The 25,297-nt window shown below is 45.0% G+C and overlaps 1 protein-coding gene across 1 annotated transcript in view; it reads left to right on the top strand.

The window, feature by feature from the left end:
- The first annotated feature begins 1,623 nt into the window (after positions 1-1,623).
- The window catches only part of LOC141111933 (uncharacterized), a 53,849-nt gene continuing 30,175 nt past the window's right edge, over positions 1,624-25,297 (top strand). Inside the window, exon 1 of the mRNA XM_073604154.1 lies at positions 1,624-1,955. Coding sequence (XP_073460255.1) covers positions 1,902-1,955 — 54 coding nt within the window. The 5' untranslated portion in view covers positions 1,624-1,901. The remainder of the gene's footprint in view (positions 1,956-25,297) is intronic.

Raw genomic sequence — 25,297 nt, 5'->3', positions numbered from 1 at the left:
GTCCCCATCTTAGTGACCCTTTACATCAGGTGTCCCCATCAGAGTGCCCCTTTACATCAGGTGTCCCCATTACAGTGCTACCTTACATCAGGTGTCCCCATCAGAGTGCCCCTTTACTTTAGATGTCCCCATTACAGTGCCACCTTACATCAGGTGTCCCCATCAGAGTGCCCCTTTACATCAGATGTCCCCATTACAGTGCCACCTTACATCAGGTGTCCCCATCAGAGTGCCCCTTTACATCAGGTGTCCCCATTACAGTGCTACCTTACATTAGGTGTCCCCATCAGAGTGCCCCTTTACATCAGATGTCCCCATTACAGTGCCACCTTACATCAGGTGTCCCCATCAGAGTGCCCTTTTACATCAGGTGTCCCCATTACAGTGCTACCTTACATCAGGTGTCCCCATCAGAGTGCCCCTTTACATCAGATGTCCCCATTACAGTGCCACCTTACATCAGGTGTCCCCATCAGAGTGTCCCTTTACATCAGGTGTCCCCATCATAGTGCCTCTTTACATCAGGTGTCCCCATCAGAGTGCCCCTTTACATCAGGTGTCCCCATTACAGTGCTACCTTACATCAAGTGTCCCCATCATAGTGCCCCTTTTCATCAGGTGTCCCCATCAAAGTGCCCCTTTACATCAGGTGTCCCTATTACAGTGCCACCTTACAACAGGTGTCCACATCATAATGCCCCTTTACATCAGGTGTCCCCATCAGAGTGCCCCTTTACATCAGGTGTCCCCATCATAGTGCCCCTTTACATCAGGTGTCCCCATCAGTGCCCCTTTACATCAGGTTTCCCAATTACAGTGCCACCTAACATCAGGTGTCCCATCAGTGCCCCTTTACATCAGGTGTCCCCAATACAGTGCCACCTTACATCAGGTGTCCCCATCAGAGTGCCCCTTTAACATAATATGTGCCCATCAGTGCGCCCCTTAACATAAAATGTGCCCATCAGCATGCCCTTTATTTTATGTTAAGGGGCACTCTGATGGGTACATTTATGTTAAAGGGGCATGCTGATGGGCACATTTTGTTGTGCCTATCAGAGTGCCCCTTAAAGCGGAGTTCCCATTATAAAAAAAAAAAATAAAAGTCAGCAGCTACAAATACTGCAGCTGAGCTGCTGACTTTTAATAATCGGACACTTATCTGTCCCAGGGTCCAGCGATGCAGGGGATCAAAGCCCCGCTCGTCTCCCCCTCCGCTCGGCGGCACCGGCATTTTAACCGTGGGCGCCCGGCTGTGGCTCCACAGCCGGGCACCCACAGCGCATGCACGAGCCGTGCGCCGCGACTGGCCGGGCAATCTTCTGGGACCGGTCACGTGTCCCAAATGATTGACAGAGGGAGGGGGGGAGAGGCGATCTCCCTTCCCGCGCCGAGGGAAGTGACGTCAGGAACCCAGGCGCTGAAGGAGGCAGATTACGAGGGAACCCCTAGCAACAGGCATTTAGAGGTAAGTAAAAAAAATTTTCTCCAAATGTTTTTTTGTAATTTTTTTTAAGCACATTAATATTTTTTTTTTTTGGGGGTGGAATTCCACTTTAACATAAAATGTTAAGCGGCGTTGGCGGTCCATTTAGTGACGGCTGCTCTAGGACCTCTGCTTTCAGACACTGTATAAGGTTTTGGGGGGTTCCAAGTTATTTTCCAGCAAAAAAAAAAAAAGAAAAGGAAGATTTTAACATCTGTGTGAAAGATGTAAAAACCTCCCCAGGCAGCAAATGGTTAAATCAGGGGGCGGATTTGTTGCCAAAACAGTGGCATTTGATTTCAGGAAACAAAAAAAAACACATGGTTTTAGTTCCTGTAGGCAAATTATACAACGTACAAAGTGTACATCGGTTACGGAGACATCGTCCACACCACGCTAAAGCTGCAGCATAGATATGGATATAATAAGACCGGTACCAAGAGGGATGGTGCTATTCTATCTTGTAAATGTAAGTAGCAACTTATTCTTGTGTTTTATGATGGCAGTGACCCCCATTAACTCTGCAGTATGAAGTCTGCCTGGATCAGACAAGGCAAAATCAAGCCAACAGCTGAGTATTATCAATGCATTTGTAATGAATATGAGGTTAATGCCAAGGGGCAAAAAAAAGGGCATTTACTCTGAAGTCATCAATGGACACGCAAGGTAAAGAGACGGGAATAGTGAGGTTAAGGGGTTGAATTACTAAATGCAAATAGACTGTGCACTCTGCAAGAGCAGTTGCTCCAGAGCTTAGTGAATGAAGGGAAGCTCTGCTGACTTCCATCATCATCATTGGTTAGCAACAGCTTAACAACGTTATTAAAAAGAATTCAGAGACTTATTGTACTTTAAAACTGTCGGTCTTACATAAAATGCACACATTTACTTGTATTTAGTTTTAAACACATTGTATGGCTCTCACGGAATTACATTTTAAAATATGTGGCGTTCATGGCTCACTCAGCCAAAAAGGTTTCTGACCCTTCCTCTATAGTGTGTAATTGTCCCAGAGGCTAAGGGGTTGATTTACAGACTGTGCACTTTGCAAGTGCAGTTGTTCCAGAGCTTAGTAAATGAAGCAAAGCTCCACTTTGCATGGAATATCCAATCATGTGCAAGGAAAATAGGGAAAAAAAAACAGCATGTTTGCTTACACACAATTGAATGATGGACGTCAGCAGAGCTTCCCTCATTTACTAAGCTCTGGAGCAACTGCTCTTGCAGAGTGCACAGTCTATTTGCATTTAGTAATTCAACCCCTTAACCTCACTACTCCCGTGTCTTTACCTTGCGAGTCCATTGATGACTTCAGAGTAAATGCCCTTTTATTTGCCCCACATCTCCCCACTGTAATATCCACATCTCCCCCACTGTAATATCCACATCTCCCCCACTGTAATATCCACATCTCCCCCACTGTAATATCCACATCTCCCCCCACTGTAATGTCCACATCTCCCCACTGTAATGTCCACATCTCTCCACTGTAATATCCACATCTCCCCCACTGTAATATCCACATCTCCCCCCACTGTAATATCCACATCTCCCCCCCACTGTAATGTCCACATCTTCCCCAACTGTAATATCCACATCTCCCCACACTGTAATGTCCACATCTCCCCCACTGTAATGTCCACATCTTCCCCAACTGTAATATCCACATCGCCCCACTGTAATATCCACATCTCCCCCGCTGTAATGTCCACATCTCCCCCCTGTAATATCCACATCTCCCCCACTGTAATATCCACATCTCCCCCACTGTAATGTCCACATCTCCCCCCCTGTAATATCCACATCTCCCCCCTGTAATATCCACATCTCCCCCGCTGTAATATCCACATCTCCTCCCTGTAATATCCACATCTCCCCCCGCTGTAATATCCACATCTCCCCCTGTAATATCCACATCTCCCCACTGTAATATCCACATCTCCCCCGCTGTAATTTTCACATCTCCCCCCTGTAATATCCACATCTCCCCCGCTGTAATATCCACATCTCCCCCCTGTAATATCCACATCTCCCCCGCTGTAATATCCACATCTCCCCCCTGTAATATCCACATCTCCCCCACTGTAATATCCACATCTCCCCCCTGTAATATCCACATCTCCCCCACTGTAATATCCACATCTCCCCCACTGTAATATCCACATCTCCCCACTGTAATATCCACATCTCCCCACTGTAATATCCACATCCCCACTGTAATATCCACATCTCCCCCCTGTAATACCCACATCTCCCCACTTTAATATCCACATCTCCCCCCTGTAATATCCACATCTCCCCACTGTAATATCCACATCTCCCCACTTTAATATTCACATCTCCCCCCTGTAATATCCACATCTCCCCCACTGTAATGTCCACATCTCCCCCACTGTAATATCCACATCTCCCCACTGTAATATCCACATCCCCACTGTAATATCCACATCTCCCCACTGTAATACCCACATCTCCCCCACGGTAATGGCCACATCTCCCCCACTGTAATATCCACATCTCCCCCACTGTAATGTCCACATCTCCCCACTGTAATATCCACATCTCCCCCACTGTAATATCCACATCTCCCCCACTGTAATATCCACATCTCCCCCATTGTAATGTCCACATCTCCCCCCACTGTAATATCCACATCTCCCCACTGTAATATCCACATCTCCCCACTGTAATATCCACATCTCCCCCACTGTAATATCCACATCTCCCCCACTGTAATGTCCACATCTCCCCACTGTAATATCCACATCTCCCCCACTGTAATATCCACATCTCCCCCACTGTAATATCCACATCTCCCCCCTGTAATACCCACATCTCCCCCGCTGTAATATCCACATCTTCCCCACTGTAATATCCACATCTCTCCACTGTAATATCTACATCTCCCCCACTGTAATATCCACATCTCCCCCCACTGTAATATCCACATCTCCCCCCACTGTAATATCCACATCTCCCCACTGTAATATCCACATCTCCCCCCACTGTAATATCCACATCTCCCCCCACTGTAATATCCACATCTCCCCCACTGTAATGTCTACATCTCCCCCACTGTAATATCCACATCCCCACTGTAATATCCACATCTCCCCACTGTAATACCCACATCTCCCCCACTGTAATATCCACATCTCCCCACTGTAATACCCACATCTCCCCACTGTAATATCCACATCTCCCCCACTGTAATGTCCACATCCCCCCCACTGTAATATCCACATCTCCCCCACTGTAATGTCCACATCTCCCCCACTGTAATGTCCACATCTCCCCAACTGTAATGTCTACATCTCCCCCACTGTAATATCCACATCTCCCCACTGTAATATCCACATCTCCCCCACTGTAATGTCCACATCTCCCCCACTGTAATGTCCACATCTCCCCCACTGTAATGTCCACATCTTCTGCACTGTAATGTCCACAGTTCTGCACTGTAATATCCACATCTCCCCCACTGTAATATCCATATCTCCCCCTCTGTAATATCCACATCTCCCCCGCTGTAATATCCACATCTCCCCCACTGTAATATCCACATCTTCCCCACTGTAATATCCACATCTCCCCCTCTGTAATATCCACATCTCCCCCCTGTATTATCCACATCACCCCCACTGTAATATCCACATCTCCCCCACTGTAATGTCCACATCTCCCCCACTGTAATGTCCACATCTCCCCCACTGTAATGTCCACATCTCCCCCCCACTGTAATATCCACATCTCCCCACTGTAATATCCACATCTCCCCCACTGTAATGTCCACATCTCCCCCACTGTAATATCCACATCTTCCCCACTGTAATATCCACATCTCCCCACTGTAATATCCACATCTCCCCCACTGTAATATCCACATCTCCCCCACTGTAATATCCACATCTCCCCCACTGTAATGTCCACATCTCCCCCACTGTAATGTCCACATCTCCCCCACTGTAATATCCACATCTCCCCCACTGTAATATCCACATCTCCCCTACTGTAATGTCCACATCTCCCCCTCTGTAATAGCCACATCTCCCCACTGTAATATCCACATCTCCCCACTGTAATATCCACATCTCCCCCACTATAATATCCACATCTCCCCCACTGTAATGTCCACATCTCCCCCACTGTAATATCCACATCTCCCCCACTGTAATATCCACATCTCCCCACTGTAATGTCCACATCTCCCCCACTGTAATATCCACATCTCCCCACACTGTAATATCCACATCTCTCCACACTGTAATGTCCACATCTCCCCCACTGTAATGTCCACATCTTCCCCAACTGTAATATCCACATCTCCCCACACTGTAATGTCCACATCTCCCCCACTGTAATGTCCACATCTTCCCCAACTGTAATATCCACATCTCCCCCCGCTGTAATATCCACATCTCCCCCGCTGTAATATCCACATCTCCCCCCTGTAATATCCACATCTCCCCCGCTGTGATATCCACATCTCCCCCACTGTAATATCCACATCTCCCCACTGTAATATCCACATCTCCCCCACTGTAATATCCACATCTCCCCCACTGTAATATCCACATCTCCCCACTGTAATATCCACATCTCCCCACTTTAATATCCACATCTCCCCCCTGTAATATCCACATCTCCCCACTGTAATATCCACATCTCCCCACTTTAATATCCACATCTCCCCCACTGTAATGTCCACATCTCCCCCACTGTAATGTCTACATCTCCCCCACTGTAATATCCACATCCCCACTGTAATATCCACATCTCCCCACTGTAATACCCACATATCCCCCACTGTAATGGCCACATCTCCCCCACTGTAATGGCCACATCTCCCCACTGTAATATCTACATCTCCCCCACTGTAATATCCACATCTCCCCCACTGTAATGTCCACATCTCCCCACTGTAATATCCACATCTCCCCCACTGTAATATTCACATCTCCCCCACTGTAATATCCACATCTCCCCCATTGTAATGTCCACATCTCCCCCCACTGTAATATCCACATCTCCCCCCGCTGTAATATCCACATCTCCCCCGCTGTAATATCCACATCTCCCCCCTGTAATATCCACATCTCCCCCGCTGTGATATCCACATCTCCCCCACTGTAATATCCACATCTCCCCACTGTAATATCCACATCTCCCCCACTGTAATATCCACATCTCCCCCACTGTAATATCCACATCTCCCCACTGTAATATCCACATCTCCCCACTTTAATATCCACATCTCCCCCCTGTAATATCCACATCTCCCCACTGTAATATCCACATCTCCCCACTTTAATATCCACATCTCCCCCACTGTAATGTCCACATCTCCCCCACTGTAATGTCTACATCTCCCCCACTGTAATATCCACATCCCCACTGTAATATCCACATCTCCCCACTGTAATACCCACATATCCCCCACTGTAATGGCCACATCTCCCCCACTGTAATGGCCACATCTCCCCACTGTAATATCTACATCTCCCCCACTGTAATATCCACATCTCCCCCACTGTAATGTCCACATCTCCCCACTGTAATATCCACATCTCCCCCACTGTAATATTCACATCTCCCCCACTGTAATATCCACATCTCCCCCATTGTAATGTCCACATCTCCCCCCACTGTAATATCCACATCTCCCCACTGTAATATCCACATCTCCCCCACTGTAATATCCACATCTCCCCCACTGTAATATCCACATATCCCCCACTGTAATATCCACATCTCCCCACTGTAATATCCACATCTCCCCCACTGTAATGTCCACATCTCCCCCACTGTAATGTCCACATCTCCCCACTGTAATATCCACATCTCCCCCACTGTAATATCCACATCTCCCCCACTGTAATGTCCACATCTCCCCCACTGTAATATCCACATCTCCCCCACTGTAATATCCACATCTCCCCCACTGTAATATCCACATCTTCCCCACTGTAATATCCACATCTCTCCACTGTAATATCCACATCTCCCCCACTGTAATATCCACATCTCCCCCCACTGTAATATCCACATCTCCCCACTGTAATATCCACATCTCCCCACTGTAATATCCACATCTCCCCCCACTGTAATATCCACATCTCCCCCCACTGTAATATCCACATCTCCCCCACTGTAATGTCTACATCTCCCCCACTGTAATATCCACATCCCCACTGTAATATCCACATCTCCCCACTGTAATACCCACATCTCCCCCACTGTAATATCCACATCTCCCCACTGTAATACCCACATCTCCCCACTGTAATATCCACATCTCCCCCACTGTAATGTCCACATCCCCCCCACTGTAATATCCACATCTCCCCCACTGTAATGTCCACATCTCCCCCACTGTAATGTCTACATCTCCCCCACTGTAATATCCACATCTCCCCACTGTAATATCCACATCTCCCCCACTGTAATGTCCACATCTCCCCACTGTAATGTCCACATCTTCTGCACTGTAATATCCACAGTTCTGCACTGTAATATCCACATCTCCCCCACTGTAATATCCACATCTCCCCCACTGTAATATCCACATCTCCCCACTGTAATATCCACATCATCTCCCCACTGTAATATCCACATCTCCCCCACTGTAATATCCACAACTCCCCCACTGTAATGTCCACATCTCCCCACTGTAATATCCACATCTCTCCCCACTATAATGTCCACATCTCCCCACTGTAATATCCACATCTCCCCCCTGTAAGATCCATATCTCCCCCACTGTAATATCCACATCTCCCCCACTGTAATATCCACATCATCTCCCCACTGTAATATCCACATCTCCCCACTGTAATATCCACATCTCCCCACTGTAATATCCACATCTCCCCACTTTAATATCCACATCTCCCCCCTGTAATATCCACATCTCCCCACTGTAATATCCACATCTCCCCCCTGTATTATCCACATCTCCCCCACTGTAATATCCATATCTCCCCCACTGTAATATCCACATCTCCCCCCTGTATTATCCACATCACCCCCACTGTAATATCCACATCTCCCCCACTGTAATGTCCACATCTCCCCCACTGTAATGTGCACATCTCCCCCACTGTAATATCCACATCATCTCCCCACTGTAATATCCACATCTCCCCACTGTAATATCCACATCTCCCCACTGTAATATCCACATCTCCCCACTTTAATATCCACATCTCCCCCCTGTAATATCCACATCTCCCCACTGTAATATCCACATCTCCCCCACTGTAATATCCACATCTCCCCCACTGTAATGTCCACATCTCCCCACTGTAATATCCACATCTCCCCACTGTAATAACCACATCTCCCCCTCTTTAAATATCCACATCTCCCCCACTGTAATATCCACATCTCCCCCACTGTAATATCCACATCTCCCCCACTGTAATATTCACATCTCCCCCACTGTAATATCCACATCTCCCCACTGTAATATCCACATCTCCCCCACTGTAATATCCACATCTCCCCTACGATTGTCTGCTTGCTTACCACTACACAAGCAGGCAGATCCACGAGCAGTTGAGGCGGGTGATGATGACGTCATCGCGCCGCTCACCTAGGCCGCTGCTGGATGTACCAAGATGACTGGAGCTAGGCCGAAGCCGCGGCCTTTCCTATGGGCTCAATCCACGGATCGGCACACCACGCGGTCCGCGGATTGAGAGGCGAGAGCCAGATGCAGCCAATAAAAGAGCCACATCTGGCTCGCGGGCCATAGGTTCCTGACCCCTGCTATAGAGGGAAATGCTTTGTTCATATTTTATGTCTGATTTTAACAGAAAAAAAGGGGCAAACATTGGGGTTGATTTACTAAAAGCAAACAGACTGTGCACTTTGCAAAGTGTCATTTTACTCTGCAAGTGTATTTGCTCAAGGACTTAGTAAATGAGGAAAGCTTCACTTTGAAAAGAATACCCAATTACATGCAAAGAAAAAAAAATGCATTTTTGCTTGCACATGATTGGATGATGGAAGTCAGCAGAGCTTCCCCTCACTTACTAAGCTCTGGCGCAGAGCTGCAACTGCACTTTGCAAAGTGCACAGTCTATTTTACTTTAGTGAATCAACCCCATTGCCTCGTCTTGTAAGACAAATGGAATGCTTTGGCACTGCATGCTACACAGCGGAAACCAGCCGCGTGCTAAAACGGGCTGTTTAGTGCCCTAAGGAAATGACAACTGACATTTTAAATAAATGATGATGTTTAAGCCCGCGATCACACCGGATGCCACTTCTCATGCAATTCGACAGGTCCAAATCACATGACAAATCGCACCCTATTGTCGGCAATGGAACTGTTCAAATCGGTGCAATGCCAGCTTTGTGGTGCCACACCGATTTGAAAAAGAAGGTCCTGCGCTATTTTTGGAGATTTCAGGTGCGACTTACATAGACATCTGTGCGACTTCATGCGCATATTATGTTAAGGGGGCAGGCTGATGGGCACATATTATGTTAAGGGGGCACGCTGATGGGCACATATTATGTTAAGGGGGCACTCTGATGGGCACATATTATGTTAAAGGGGCACTCTGATGGGCACATATTATGTTAAGGGGGCACGCTGATGAGCACATATTATGTTAAGGGCACACTCTGATGGGCACATATTATGTTAAGGGGGCATGCGGATGGGCACATATTATGTTAAGGGGGCATGCTGATGGGCACATATTATGTTAAGGGGGCACGCTGATGGGCACATATTATGTTAAGGGGGCACGCTGATGGGCACATATTATGTTAAGGGGGCATGCTGATGGGCACATATTATGTTAAGGGGGCACGCTGATGGGCACATATTATGTTAAGGGGGCATGCTGATGGGCACATATTATGTTAAGGGGGCATGCTGATGGGCACATATTATGTTAAGGGGGCACGCTGATGGGCACATATTATGTTAAGGGGGCATGCTGATGGGCACATATTATGTTAAGGGGGCATGCTGATGGGCACATATTATGTTAAGGGGGCACGCTGATGGGCACATATTATGCTGAGGGAGCACGCTGATGGGCACATATTATGTTAAGGGGCACGCTGATGGGCACATATTATGTTAAGGGGGCACGCTGATGGGCACATATTATGTTAAGGGGGCACGCTGATGGGCACATATTATGTTAAGGGGGCACTGTGATGGGCACATATTATGTTAAGGGGGCACTCGGATGGGGACATATTATGTTAAGTGGGCACACTCATGGGCACATATTATGTTAAGGGGGAACGCTGATGGGCACATATTATGTTAAGGGGGAACGCTGATGGGCACATATTATGTTAAGGGGGCACGCTGATGCGGACACCTGATGTGATGGGGACACCTGATGTAAAGGGGCACTCTGGTAAGAACACCTGATGTAAGGTGGCACTGTAATGAGGATACCTGAAGTCACACTGACCTGCGGCTTTGAGATTTCAAGTGACGTCGCCTGATTTCAAAGTCGGCTTTGGTGAGAACGGGGGGGCACCAGGTCTCTTTTTTTTTTCTTGTTGTTTCTATTTGAATTGGACAGACTACGTATATTATACACCCACCCATACCTCAAATTTTTTCACTCTGGATAAAGTAGCAACAGAGACACCTCTGGACAGCAGCATTGTCAGTCTGTGGGGAGGAGAGGGTTAGATGGACTAGCAGATTTAGATACACTAACAAATTGAAGCCAAACTCCAGCTCACACTTTATAAGCAGTTACAGGAAACTGTTTTTTTTTTTCCTTCTGGGATACAGGTTTTCACAAAATAAAATCAGATTCTTGTAAGCACCCCTGCCAGTGGTAAAATGGTTTGTCTCTAACTGCAATATCTGCAGGACAGCTTGAAGAAAAAAAAAAAAAAAAGAACTGAGGGTAAAAATAGAATAAAGAAAGCCTAAAAAAGAAAACAAATGCAGCCATCACATCTAAGAATTGGTATAATATAAGCTTGCGTTTGGGCTTAATACTACTTTACATTTTTCAATCTCCTCTAACTGCCATTTTTTATGCACAGCTTGGCCTACTAAAGGAAGTGGAAAAATGACTGTTTTTCTGGCAGGATCAACAGGTTAGAAAGCTACCAATACTGCTGTTGTTGCTAGTGACAGACTGCATCAGTTATGATTTTTCTTATAGTTGTACAGTCTAAATCTAAGAAAAAAAAAGTATTACTAGAAGCAATTTGTTATCCTGGTTCAGGGTCCAAAAGTTATAGCACCGAAACGAGTCTGGAGGAACATAAAATGACAAGTCATGCTTTGCCAGTAGTTCAAACATTCTGATGATTAGAGTATGAGTGAAAGTGTTAGTTCTAACCAGTGGCGGCTGGTATATTTTTTGGGGTAGGGAGCTGGCGGTCGGTCGGTCCCTGCACTTACCCCATCTAGGTCGCGGACTTCCTCCGGACGGCGGCTTCACTCTGTGTCTCCTCCTTCCTAAGCTTCACGGCAGCGCGGCTTCCGCAGTGTCTCCTCCCTCCTCTGGGCCAATAGGATTGCTTCTCCTCTCGACCATTCTGGTCTCAAGACCCACTTCCTGATTTGCCGAGAGGAGAATCAGGAGGACAATAGTAAATATTAATTGGCTATTGTCACACAACTGGGTGGGCTCAGGGTACAGTGCTCCACCCCCTCGAGCTTACCCTTTTTTGAAGCTAATTAAAGCCTCAGGCTCTAATCACATCCTAGAAAAAAAAACCCCATTGGAATCCATGCGTCCGGTGCCCTGCATGTAAATTAGGGGCACCGCCCCCCTGATTCACGCGCCCGGGTGCATGGAGCAGGGGGGCGGCGCCCGTGCGCCACATATGGACCAGCCGCTGCAGGTCATTGATTTGATTGGGTCTATGTGAACCAGTTTGTTCAGTAGACTGGTAATGAGATTTGTAAATATATAATATTTGTTAAAACTAAAAGGATTGGATGGGGAGGGACTAATAATGCATCCCAGATTTTATATAATAGATGGCACGCAAGGGAACGTCCTGCTTCTGAAGACGTCACTGCTTGAGGACGAAACGCGTTAAGAAGTTGATCCCTACGTTACTTTTGGTCCATAGGTGGAACGCACGCCTGGTCATGGGTGGCATTTATCTTTTTGGATGTAACAGCGAACCATTTTGTATGATGTTCAATGGATTTTGTTAGCACTTTTTAGCTACTTTTAATACATTTACCAAGAGATTTACTATGAGAGGCTTCTTCTCTGTTTTTATTTTGACTATACTGCCTGTCTATTGACCTTATTAGAGTAACACTGGGATCGATCGCAATTGAGGGGGAGAAAATGGAGTTCTGCCCCCCCCCTCCAAAAACATACACATACTGCAGCTGCTGACTTTTAATATTAGAACACTTACACTTAGAACACTTATCTGTCCTGGAGTCCAGCGATGTCCGCATCCCAGCTGATGCTTCCATCGACTGTCGGGTGCTGCAGCCGCTATTCCCGGTAAGACCCTACTGCGCATGTGCGAAGTCCGCTGTGCTCTCTTACTGGCCCAGCAGCGGTGGAAGGAGGAGGAGGGGGGCCACGGTGAGGTCCGACAGAAGTGGGTACAGGTACCTGTCAAAAACAGGTACCCGCTCCACCCTCCCCAGAAAGGTGCCAAATGTGGTACCGGAGGGGGGGAGGAATCAGATTAGCGGAAGTTCCACTTTTGGGTGGGACTCCACTTTAACCACTTCAGCACCGGAAGAATTTACCCCCTTCCTGACCAGAGCACTTTTGGCGATTCGGCACTGCGTCACTTTAACTGACAATTGCGCGGTCGTGCGACGTTGCTCCAAAACAAAATTGACGTCCTTTTTTTCCCACAAATAGAGCTTTCTTTTGGTGGTATTTGATCGCCTCTGCGGTTTTTATTTTTTGCGCTATAAACAAAAATGCGACAATTTTGAAAAAAAACGCATTATTTTTTGCTATAATAAATACCTCAAAAATATATAATAAAACAATTTTTTTCCTCAGTTTAGGCCGATACGTATTCTTCTACATATTTTTGGTAAAAAAAATCGCAATAAGCGATTATTGATTGGTTTGCGCGAAAGTTATAGCGTCTACAAAATAGGGGATAGTTTTATGGCATTTTTATTAATAATTTTTTTTTTTTCTTTTAAATGGCGGCGATCAGCGATTTTAGATATTTAGTGGAATATTCACTATATAGGGTATCCTGGGAACCTGGTATTCAAGCACGCAAGATTTCACATTCTATAATGACATTTACACTAGTTCACTTTAAGGACGTTTCTATATATATTTTTTTCTATTCTTTTACTTTAGCATTTATATTTTGACTGTTGTAACAATTCATGATGGTATATTTCTGATAATTTTATGCATGTAAATGCACACTGCCTAGTGATAATATTTTATTGGTAATAAGATTTAAATGATCTCTTTCCTGTTCACCCCCAGCAGAGTACGTGGCAGAACCTCACACAAGGAAATAGGGGAATCCCCTGTGTGACACCAATAAGGAAATCACAAGGTATTGACGGTTACTATTTCCTTTTCAAAAGACATATAACACTAAGGATGGGGATTTCACAAACATCTCAGAAATGGGATCCCGTTGGGTGCCTGGTTGATTAAATAAAATTACATATGTAGCGCTGACAACTTTTGTTTCTAGTCATATTTGTTGTTGTAAAGGTAACAAGTTGATATAGCGCCATCTAGTGGCTAATTATAAGGGTACAATACATTTGTTTTTCATCATTTTTGAGTGACATAGAAGTGATTGATTGTTTACTTCTGGACATGACCTACCCACAATGCTCATGGACCAGAGGAGAACTGAACTGCATTGTGGGGAGGATATATAAGGGCTGGGAGCGGCCATCTTAAGTCTCTTGTTCCTGGGACGCGTGGCCTGCCAGCAGAACTCTGTGGGTGTGTGTGTGTCCCACAGGGTTGCGGCCTACCTTGTTAAGGAGCGGAACAGCAGCAAGGATCCTGCCATTTATCACAGTGTGCTGGAGCAGCAGAAGTGATCATTCCAGAGGCCTGTGGAGGAGGTAACCGAGGACTCCTGGTCATTAGTAACGGAACAGCATGACAGCGTGGTTGTGGCTCCATACGGACTGAGAACTGCTGGCACGGAGACATCCATCTGTCCGGATCCGGTCCGGTGAGGGGGTTAACGCCCAGAAGTTTGTTCAACACTACACACATTTAGAGCTGTTACAGAGTGTTGCTGGGACTGATAGTCCCACGGAACAATTTAGTTGGAAAGCGTTACATTTACACAGACTTCAATATCCAGGGATTGATATTAGATGTCCGTCTCCTTCAAGTAAGAACACTCAATCAATTTGCCTGATTATAGTTACTTTTGTGTATCACCTTGCATTGCGCAACATTCCAGAAGAACTCTCTTGTGGATTGCAAATACTAATTTATAGCTAGCGAAGATTGAAGACGACAGGACTATCTCTTCTATTGCAGGGCCCTGCATTTAGTCATAAAGGATAGTGACTTTACTGTTTAAAGCAGGGGGAGCTCCCTAGTATTTATATTGTGGGGTATTCGCATTCCTGTGTCTTTGCGCTTGCTACAGTGTGCTGGAGGTGGGGAGGTGTCCAGAGTTAAGACGATTTCACTTTGAACACTGGTCCCACCTGGAGACGCATCAACAAGGGTATTTTTCAGGAAGGTCCTGTGTGTGTGGATATATTTATGTATTTTTGTGTATCTGTACAAAGACTGTTGTGAATATTTACTGTACTGTCACACCACGTTGGTGTGATGGTGTAGTCACTGTAATAACTTTTATATATAAATATTCTTTCAGTAAAAAGAAGTCACTTTGGTTATCACAGAAGTTTGTGTGCAGTGTCGTTTTTCTCCTGCAGGTGGAGTCACAAGCACTTAGGTAGAGGTGTATATATATATATATATATATATATATATATATATATATATATATAAGTGTCAGATATATATATGTATATATTGTGAGTGATAATTGGTATTAGTGTCACTACAACACTGCACTACAGTTGTGTCAAGGGGATTGAACTAGTTAAAAGGGGTGAAGAGATCTGAGAACAGGCCCGATCTAAATCAGCAGCTCCACCGTGAGTTATTGCTACATGTGGGGGCTCGTCCGGGATAACTGTCTCTCTGAAGTCAAGCACCCCCTTAAGAACCATAGAATGGATCCCCCCACTGTGGCACAGTGGTGTGAGGCGGAAGGCACCCGCTCAGAAGCGAGCGTGGCAATGGAACTCTGGGGAGATGTCTGGGAGAAAGAACACATTAATCGAGTGATAAAAACGCTGTCCCCAGAACAAAGAGCCAAGGTGGTCGCAGTCAGACCCAATCATGAGACATTCCGCACTTATGCATTATTAGAATGGAGGAAGGGAGTTCCGGAAAATTTCAAGGGTACAAGTGTTGAACTTGCTGATAAGACCAAATTTTATCTGACCCACCCAGGGGAACAGGGGAGAATCTTACCACCCTCCCACAGATGAGATCAGTGGAAGTAAAGGTTCCATCACAGTCAGTCCCGGCTACAATTTAACCAGAACTCTTCACAGCCCTGGGGAACTTTGTGTCCCAATGTCAAAAAGGAAACCCAACATACTCAGGGACTGGGTATCGAAAACTGGGCATTTTCTCGGGCCGACGGCCTGTACCCAAAGAGGAAGACACCTTTGAAGAGTGGTTGGAACAGGCCACATAAGCTTTGGATGAGTGGGACATCCCTGAAACGCACAAAAAACAGCGGATTACTGAGAGTTTGAAAGGGCCTGCTTCCGAGGCTATCTGAAATTTGAAGCTCAGCAAACAGAACTGTGTAGCCCAAGACTACTTAGATATCCTGCAAAATGTGTTCGGACGTACTGAAAAGGTTTCTGACCTGATTTATCAACTGGAACACACCTATCAAGAAGCAGGGGAGAAACTGTCAGAATATATGAGACGGTTGGACAAGGTCATTCACCAGATCTTATTGAAGAAAGGGCTAGATCCTCGTGAGGTGGATGAAATTCGAGCCAAACAAGTTTTAAAAGGTGCCCAGCCTTTGGACCCCATCACGCTCCAGTTAAGAACTCGTCAAGACGGAGGCATATTGAAGTATCCCGACCTGATTTGGATTGTACGGGAAGAAGAAGCTATCCTGGAAAGGAAGAAGGAAAAAATTCAAGAACCAAAACACGCTGGAGGAAGACAAACCTTTTCGAGAAAGGATCAGGAGGATCCCATTGGGAAATCTTGAGGACCTCCAAGAACAGCTGGCTGAAGAGGACTGGGATTATCAGGGAGTCCAGGAGTCCATACGCCTCTCTGATAGTGGTAGTGAGGAAAAAGAATGGGTCGCTACGGCTGTGTATCGACTATAGGACCCTGAACCGACGGACCATTCCCGATCAATACACTACCCCTCGTATAGAAGATGCCTTACAGAGCCTATCAGGGGCGAAGTGGTTCAGTGTATTAGACTTGAAGAGTGGTTATTACCAGATCCCCATGAGTCCTGAAGATAGGGAAAAGACTGCCTTCATCACCCCCCTGGGGTTCTATGAATTTAACCGGATGCCACAAGGTCTGTCTGGGGCTCCGGCCTCTTTTCAGCGGCTCATGGAAAAGACGGTAGGCGACATGAACTTGATTGAGGTCCTAGTATACTTAGATGATATCATAGTATTTGGCCGAACTCTCGAAGAGCATGAAGAGCGACTGGAAAAGGTCCTGAAGAGATTACATTATGAGTGTTTGAAACTTTCAATGGAGAATGAGGTCTCTATCAACCTTCAGTGAACTATCTGGGGCACATTGTGTTTGAAGAAGGGGTTTGAACTAGTTAAGAAGGGTGAAGAGATCAGAGAACAGGCCCGATATAAATCAGCAGCTCCACCGTGAGTTATTGCTACACATACATACATACTGTATCTCACAAAAGTGAGCACACCCCCTCACACCCCTAAGTGTAAATGTCCAAATTGGGCCCAATTAGCTATTTTCCCTCCCTGGTGTCATGTGACTCGTTAGTGTTACAAGGTCTCAGGTGTGAATGGGGAGCAGGTGTATTAAATTTGGTGTTATCGCTCTCACTCTCTCATACTGGTCACTGGAAGTTCAATATGGCACCTCATGGCAAAGAACTCTCTGAGGATCTGAAAAAAAAAAGATTGTTGCTCCACATAAAGATGGCCTAGGCTATAAGAAGATTGCCAAGACCATGAAACTGAGCAGCACGGTGGCCAAGACCATACAGTGGTTTAACAGGACAGGTTCCACTCAGAACAGACCACGCCATGGTCGACCAAAGAGGTTGTCTTTGGGAAATAGACGTATGAGTGCTGCCAGCATTAAATAAACAAAAATGTAAGGCTGGCAGCACTCATACGTCTATTTCCCAAAGACGTTTGAGTAACGCGGGAATATCTACCGTAATTATTTTATACAGAGGAAGGCAAAAAAAAAACAATAAAGCATGATCCAATTTTCTCCGGGGGGGGGGGGCAAAACTTCTTTCCTGATCCCCCAGGAGGCATTCAGATATTCCCTGGATGAATTTAACCTATAAAGATTAGTATCCTGTTATATTATATGTATATAAACGATTGACGACTGCCTACCGCAGATATACTGCAGCAGGTCGACTCTATTGCACGTCCCAACTGAGTGACTCCTCCCCAGACCAGGCTATTTATCTCTTCTTCCAGCATTCTCTCTCTCTCCCTGGCAGCTGTAACTTGTAGTCTGAAGCAGTCTGGTTTCCATGCAAATTCTGGCTCCTTGGACCACATATCCCACGATCTCCTGCTCCCAGCTGTGGTCCCTACTTGCTCTGCATTCAGAAAATGATGACACAATGGCCATGCTGAGCACTAGAGGGAAACAAGCTCACTGCAGCCGAATGTCCAAGATAACACGGGTAAGTTAGACAGCACCTGGCTTACCCAAGTAATTTATAACATTATAGGCAGCCCCCGAGTTACGAACATCCCAGTTACGAACGACTCCTACTTACGAACGGCCTCAAATACCGGCCACTTGTGCTCCACGCAGGTCCTGGATACCTTTCAAACACTTTCAAGCACTTCCGAACACATCCCACACTGCCGTACTATGCCCCAGACAGTGGTGACTGGTGAAGTTTTAGGATGGGGGAGCCAGACCCCGCCCTTCCTTTTTGACCCCTCCCACTTCGCGAAAATGGGCGTGGTTTCAGCGAAATAGTGGGCGTGGCTCTAAGGTGGTGTGGTTAGCGTCTGAGATGAACGAGGGATGGAGGGAGATGGAGAGAGGGATGGAGGGACAGCAGGCCCAGATCCTACACAACAATAGAAAAATGTTTATTCTAGAAAGTTTAACAATCAGCAGATAAAGATACTCCAAACACCTGGTGTTAGCACTTCAATCATCCCGACACCATGGTTGCTATGGTGTCAGGATGATTGAAGCGCATTAATTCTATAATTAGATTGTAATATAAAATTAAATCATTCAACTCACCATAATTCAGAATTAGTGGGCGTGTCACTAGCCACGTCGCCTACAACCAGATGCCATCAGGCGTCCCCAGCAGAGTCCGTCCTTACATCAGGTGCCCCCAGCGGAGTCCCTCCTTACATGCAGCCTGTGTCACATCAAATGCAGTCTTTGTCACATAAAATGCAGCCTCTGTCCCCCCAAATGCAGCCTCTGTCCCCCCCCCAAATGCAGCCTCTGTCCCCCCCAAATGCAGCCTCTGTCCCCCCCAAATTCAGCCTCTGTCCCCCCAAATGCAGCCTCTGTCCCACCAAATGCAGCCTCTGTCCCCCCAAATGCAGCCTCTGTCCCCCCAAATGCAGCCTGTGTCCCCCAAATGCAGCCTCTGTCCCCTCAAATGCAGCCTCTGTACCCCCCAAATGCAGCCTCTGTCCCCCCAAATGCAGCCTCTGCCCCCCAAATGCAGCCTCTGTCCCCCCAAATGCATCCTCTGTCCCCCCCAAATACAGCCTCTGTCCCCCCCAATGCAGCCTCTGCCCCCCCAAATGCAGCCTCTGTTCCCCAAATGCAGCCTCTGTCCCCCCAAAATGCAGCCTCTGTCCCCCCCCAATGCAGCCTCTGTCCCCCCAATCATCTAACTCAGGTCAGATGTCAATCAAATCTGAAGTGCCGAGTAGCTTTTGCCCGGCGCCTGTAGCATATATTACTATGGCCGGGCGGAAGCTACTCGACGCTTCAGAAAACGCCGCAAGGCAGGCTAAACGCCCGCAAATGCAGCGCCACGTCTGAAATCTCGTGATTGCATAGACGTGGTGCTTCCCATAAGTGCAATGTGTCCAGCGTCGCACCGTGTCTCCGGCGTCCGAACACAGTGCACTTAAGGACCTTTTTTTTCATTTTTTTTTTTTTTCAGGGCCAATATTAAAAATAAATTATTTTTTTTTACTTTTTTTTTGTGGCTGCCTGGAGGGGGGGGGGGGGGCGGCACCCATGCGCCCCCTATGGACAGGCCGCCACTGGCCTCAGACAACATTCCGACTGGAAGTTACACTCACAAATGCAGTGTTGCGACTTACGAACAACTTCGACTTACGAACAAACCTACAGTCCCTATTGTGTTCTTATTATTTTAATTGCATATGCAACCCTAAAAAGGGAAAGCTGCACCAAATGACGTGTTGGATGAAAATCGGCATATGCAAAACTATCCGTGATGTGCATTACACAACTATGGTAATTGTAACATCTATAGGGCAAACTATCAACCGATACCACCCCCTAAATATATAAAATCTGGAAGGAACAAAAAATTGGGTCTTTAAAAGCTCCGCATGTGAAACACACAATAACTAAAAATTTTCTTTTAAATACAATACATACTGCTTTACGGCCAATAGCTGCTACAGCCCGAGTCCTAGGGGATTGGGGTGTTTCTGACTCTGCAATCCATACCGTTCCCAATGATGTTTTGTACTTTTATAAATATGTACTCCACAACTATGGTGTTGTAATGGGTCTGTCTGTGGTTTTTAAACAGAAGAATTTGTGATTGTCAGAGAGAAAAAACCCTAACCCCTTGATGCGGATGTAAGGCAAATATGCAGCCTTCGGCTTCAAGGGGTTGTACCTGGGGGATGCCTGCAGCTGCAGCCTTCACACTGGTGCTGTTATTAAGGCTCAGTTCACATTGGTGTGATGCGGGAAGCCCTGCGAATCCAGCCCTGCGCATCGCACCCGACTCGCAGGCAGTTCACACTGGGAGTGCCAATACAAAGTTAATGACACCCCCCAGATCAGTTTGTATATCTCAGTGCGAACTGTCAATTCGGACATGAGTCGGATCGCATTGGGTGTAAAACACCCATGTGATCTGATTCTGTTGCGGACCAAAAAAAGGGTCCTGCAGGACTTTGGTCCAAATGTGATGCAAATTCAGCCATACAATCTGTATGGCTGAATTTGCATCACACAGACATCGCATGTAATCAGCGAATCACATGTGATGTCTCACAGCGCACTAAATGTGAACTCAGCCTTAGAGCGAACAGTCGACTTTCTTGTAATAACAGCCAATGCAGCTGCCTTCCGCGGCTCGCCTGGGCTCTCCCGTCCCACCGGAGCGACCAGCCGGCACAGAATCGGCTTTGATCAGGTCTCAGATCTAGTAACACGGAAGCGATGTCACGACATCACTTCCGGTTTGCTGAAGACTTAAAGGTCCAAGATCCCTCCATAAAGAGTACCTATCACCGCCTATTACTGTCACATGGATGTTTACATTCCTTGTGACAGCAATAAAAGTGCTCAAATAAATTTAAAGGGACAGTGTAAAAATTTTTTTTAAAAATGTAAGCGCCCCATCCCTCCGCTCACACGCAGGAGCGAACGCATACGAGTTGCATTCACAAAACAGTGTTCAAACCACACATGTGAGGTATCGCCGTGATTGTTCAAGTGAGAGCAATACTTTTAGCACAAGATCTCCTCTGTAACTCTAAACATGTAACCTGTAAACATTTTTAAAGGGTCGCCTATGGAGATTTTTAAGTACCGTAGTTTGTCGCCATTCGACCAGTGTGCCCAATTTTAAAGCGTGACATGTTAGGTATCTATTTACTTGGCAGAACATCATCTTTCACATTATACAAAAAATCAGGCTAATGTTACTGTTTTGTTTTTTTTATTCATGAAAGTGTATTTATTCCCAAAAAAAAAATGCATTTGAAGGACCACTGCGCAAATACAGTGTTACATAAAAAGTCACAACATTTTATTCTCTCGGGTCTCTGCTAAAAAATATATATAATGTTTGGGGGTTCTAAGTAATTTTCTAGCAAAAATTACTGATTTTAACTTGTAAGCAACAAGTGTCAGAAAAAGGCTTAGGCATAAAAGGTTCGTTTACACCATAAGTGCATGAAAACTGATGGGAAAACTGTGCAGATTTCCCTTGCAGAGACATCAGTTTACATTAGACATGTGCACTGACAAAAAATGTGTTTGTTTTAGTTTCATTCGTTTTTTTGCTTTTTTCGTAAATTAGAATATTCGGAATTCGGAAATTCGGATTTTCGAATTTTTGGATTTCCGAATTTTTTAATTTTCGAATTTTCAAATTTCCGAATTTCGGATTTTCAAATTTCCGAATTTTCGAATTCCGAATTTTTGCATTTTCGGAATTTCAAAAATTAAAAAATTCGAAAATCCGAAAATTTGAAAACCTGAAAAAAAGAAAGAAAATCACTAAAATTCTAAATAATAACTAACTAATAATAACTAACTATTAAATTATAGGTATTGGAATTTCCTTTCAAATCTAGCTGTTAGTGAACGTAACGAATACAAATTTATCTGAAGTTATGAATTATCCGAAATAACGAATGCCGCATCTAAACAAATGGAATGGAACAAATAATAATAAATAATAATAATAAAAAGGTAAATTCGTAACTTTGGATAAATTTGTACTTTGTTACGTTCATTAACAACCAAATTTGAAAGGAAATTCCAATACCTATAATTTAAAAGTTATTATTAGTTAGTTATTTCAGATTTTCGAGTTTTTTCGAATTTTCGGATTTTCATTTTTTTTAATTTTCAGATTTTCATTCTTGTTTTCGGATTTTCAAATTTCCAAATTTCCGAAATTCCGAATTTCCTCATTTTAAGTTTTCAAATGTCCGAATTTCCGAAATTTCGCATTTCTGAATTTGTATTTTCCAATTTTCTAATTTCCAAAATTTCGAATTTCCGAATTTCGAATTTCCGAAATTTCGAATTGTAGAATTTCTGAAATTTCCAATTTCCGAATTCCGAAATTCCCAATTTCCAAAATTTCGAATTTTCGTAAATTTGAAAATTCGGCAATCTGAAATTCAGAATTTCCGAATTCCGAAAATTCCAAATTTCCAAAATTTCTAATTTTCGGAAATTCGAAAATTCGGAAATCTGAAATTCGGAATTTCCGAAATTTCGGAAATTGAAAAATTCTGAATTTCTGAAATTTCGCAAATTGAAAAATTCGGAAATTCCGAAATTTCGGAATTAACGAATTTGTCAAAATTTGTTAAAAAACAAATTCGGAACTGAATGAATTGCACATGTCTAGTTTACATCAGTTTACATGCATGTCAGTTATGTGCCCGATTCACACCAATGTTGATGCCATGTCAGTTTTATCTCCCATGCAGGAAAAATCTGCATGTGATAACAGTGTTGTGTTGTGAAAAGGGCACATAGAGAACAATTGTTTTTTTTTGTGCCCTTGTAGAACTCGTTCAGAAAAACTGACGTCTCTGCACCATGATGTGAACAAGGCTTTAGCCCCGGTTCACACAGGGGCGGCACGACTTGCAGGTCACCTCACCAAGGCGACCTGCACACGACTTCCACGGTAACTTGCAAAACGACTTCTGTATAGAAGTCTATGCAAATCGCCCCCAAAGTAGTACAGGAACCTTTTTCTAAGTCGGAGCGACTTGCGTCGCTCCTATTAGAACGGTTCCATTGTACAGAACGGGAGGCGACTTGTCAGGCGGCTAGGCCACCTGACAAGTCGCCCCTGTGTGAACCGGCACTAAGTGAAAACATAGAGATTGGAATGTTTATTCACAAAGCACAAGTACCCTCCTGTTTGACTTTGAAATTCTACCTCTTTGTTGCTGTAAAGGGGATTACCGGAGGCTGACATTTAGAGAAATTCAGGGGCTTCATGGAGATATTATGTTAAATTCCAATAAACCCATTTATTTACTTTTAATGACTACATAACTTTGTTTAAAAAAAAAATGACCTTTAAAGTAAACCTTTCTTGAGAAAAATACAAAGTGAGCCATTGTTGATTTTCTTTTAAAAAAAATGCTAGCTATCTGTTGCAATGATCCATGATGGTATGCATGAAAAACAAATAACTGCACACAGTGTGATACTGTATGAAGTTTAATGATACAAAAAAAAGGGAGGTTTTCACTTACAGCAAATCCGATAAAACCAGCTTGTTAGTAACATATAGGCATAAGCAGCGATGAACATCAACCGACGCGTTTCATCCTATTGGACATCATTTGGGGCGTGAGGCTCACGTGTAATCGTTGCAGTATTTATTGATACGCCTCCCATTAAAAATTTGCACCAAAACTGGCAGTAGGGGACACCTGGATATCACATCTCAGGCGTTCCAAAACGGCACCGGCGTGCATTCCACGCCTCATCTTAAGACACCAGCTGAGACATGTCCTCACTCTTCCCTAATCACCATTTTTTAACCATTCAATTATCAATTTTTCATTCACTATGATGTATGGAGCATTTTGTTCCATGGGGTCCCCTTTCCGGTTTCTGGGAAGGGCCACCAGGAAATACAGGATGTGCCGCCGTTCCATGAAATTACCAGGTAGCGCGCCACCTCCATCCTTTTTGGTTCCCCTCAGGGGTCCCTTTAAAATAATCCCCAGGTCTCAGAGAACCCCTGCTAAAAATTAAGTCCTCAGGTCTCAGTTTGGAGAATGTCCCTAACATTGGTGGTCAATGGGAAGAATGATCCCTTTAAAGTGGTGGTCAAAATGTCACGCTTAGGCTCAGTTCACATATATGCATTTTGAACTGCATGCGATTCGCATGGCATGTGAAATAACTTTGATTTCTATTGAAGCTTTTCACATATATCAGCAGTGCGAATTTAGCAAGAGTCCTGTCTGTTTTCTGAGCACTGCGGTGTGGTTCAGTTGCGAACTCCCAGCTCATTGAGTTCTATAGGAACGCTTCTGAATTGCACATGTGTTCAGTTTTGTTTAGGACTCAGTTCAGGATTTCAGCACGGATTGCTCTACTACTACAGGAGTTGACACCCTTTATCTACTAGGTATTGGCCAGCACTGAAATCGCAACTATGACAAAAATCTGGTCCTAAGCCTTGGGAATTTGCTTCAGAACCACGACAAAAACACATCTGAAAAAACTGAACATTTTTTTTGTATTATTATTTGCAGTGAAAACGGACATACAATGCGCACTGGACATGTGTGAACCCAGCCTGACAGACTGCTAAAAAGATCATTGTTGTCATGCTGGGGGTGGGGGGGTCACAGCTCGAGGAACCCCTACCAACTTGTGAAGGAACCTTAGGATTCCATGGAATGGCTGCCCAAAGGTATTTAGGAGTCTAGTTAGGGAGTTGCCAATTAGAAGACTCGGGGAGTTGGACCCAATTTAGAGAGAGAAAAGGCTACTTCTTTTCACCATTTGAGCAGCTTTGGATTGTTACCCCTGTGTAGCTGTTTGAGACTCTGATCTACTATAGGTAGAGCGAGGCACTAGCTTGTCTTTGAAGGAGGAATAA

Source organism: Aquarana catesbeiana, linkage group LG11, assembly GCF_042186555.1.
Source record: "Aquarana catesbeiana isolate 2022-GZ linkage group LG11, ASM4218655v1, whole genome shotgun sequence".
NCBI lineage: Eukaryota > Metazoa > Chordata > Amphibia > Anura > Ranidae > Aquarana > Aquarana catesbeiana.
Note: the sequence above shows the minus strand (reverse complement) of the source record. Positions and strands in the feature narration are given on the sequence as shown.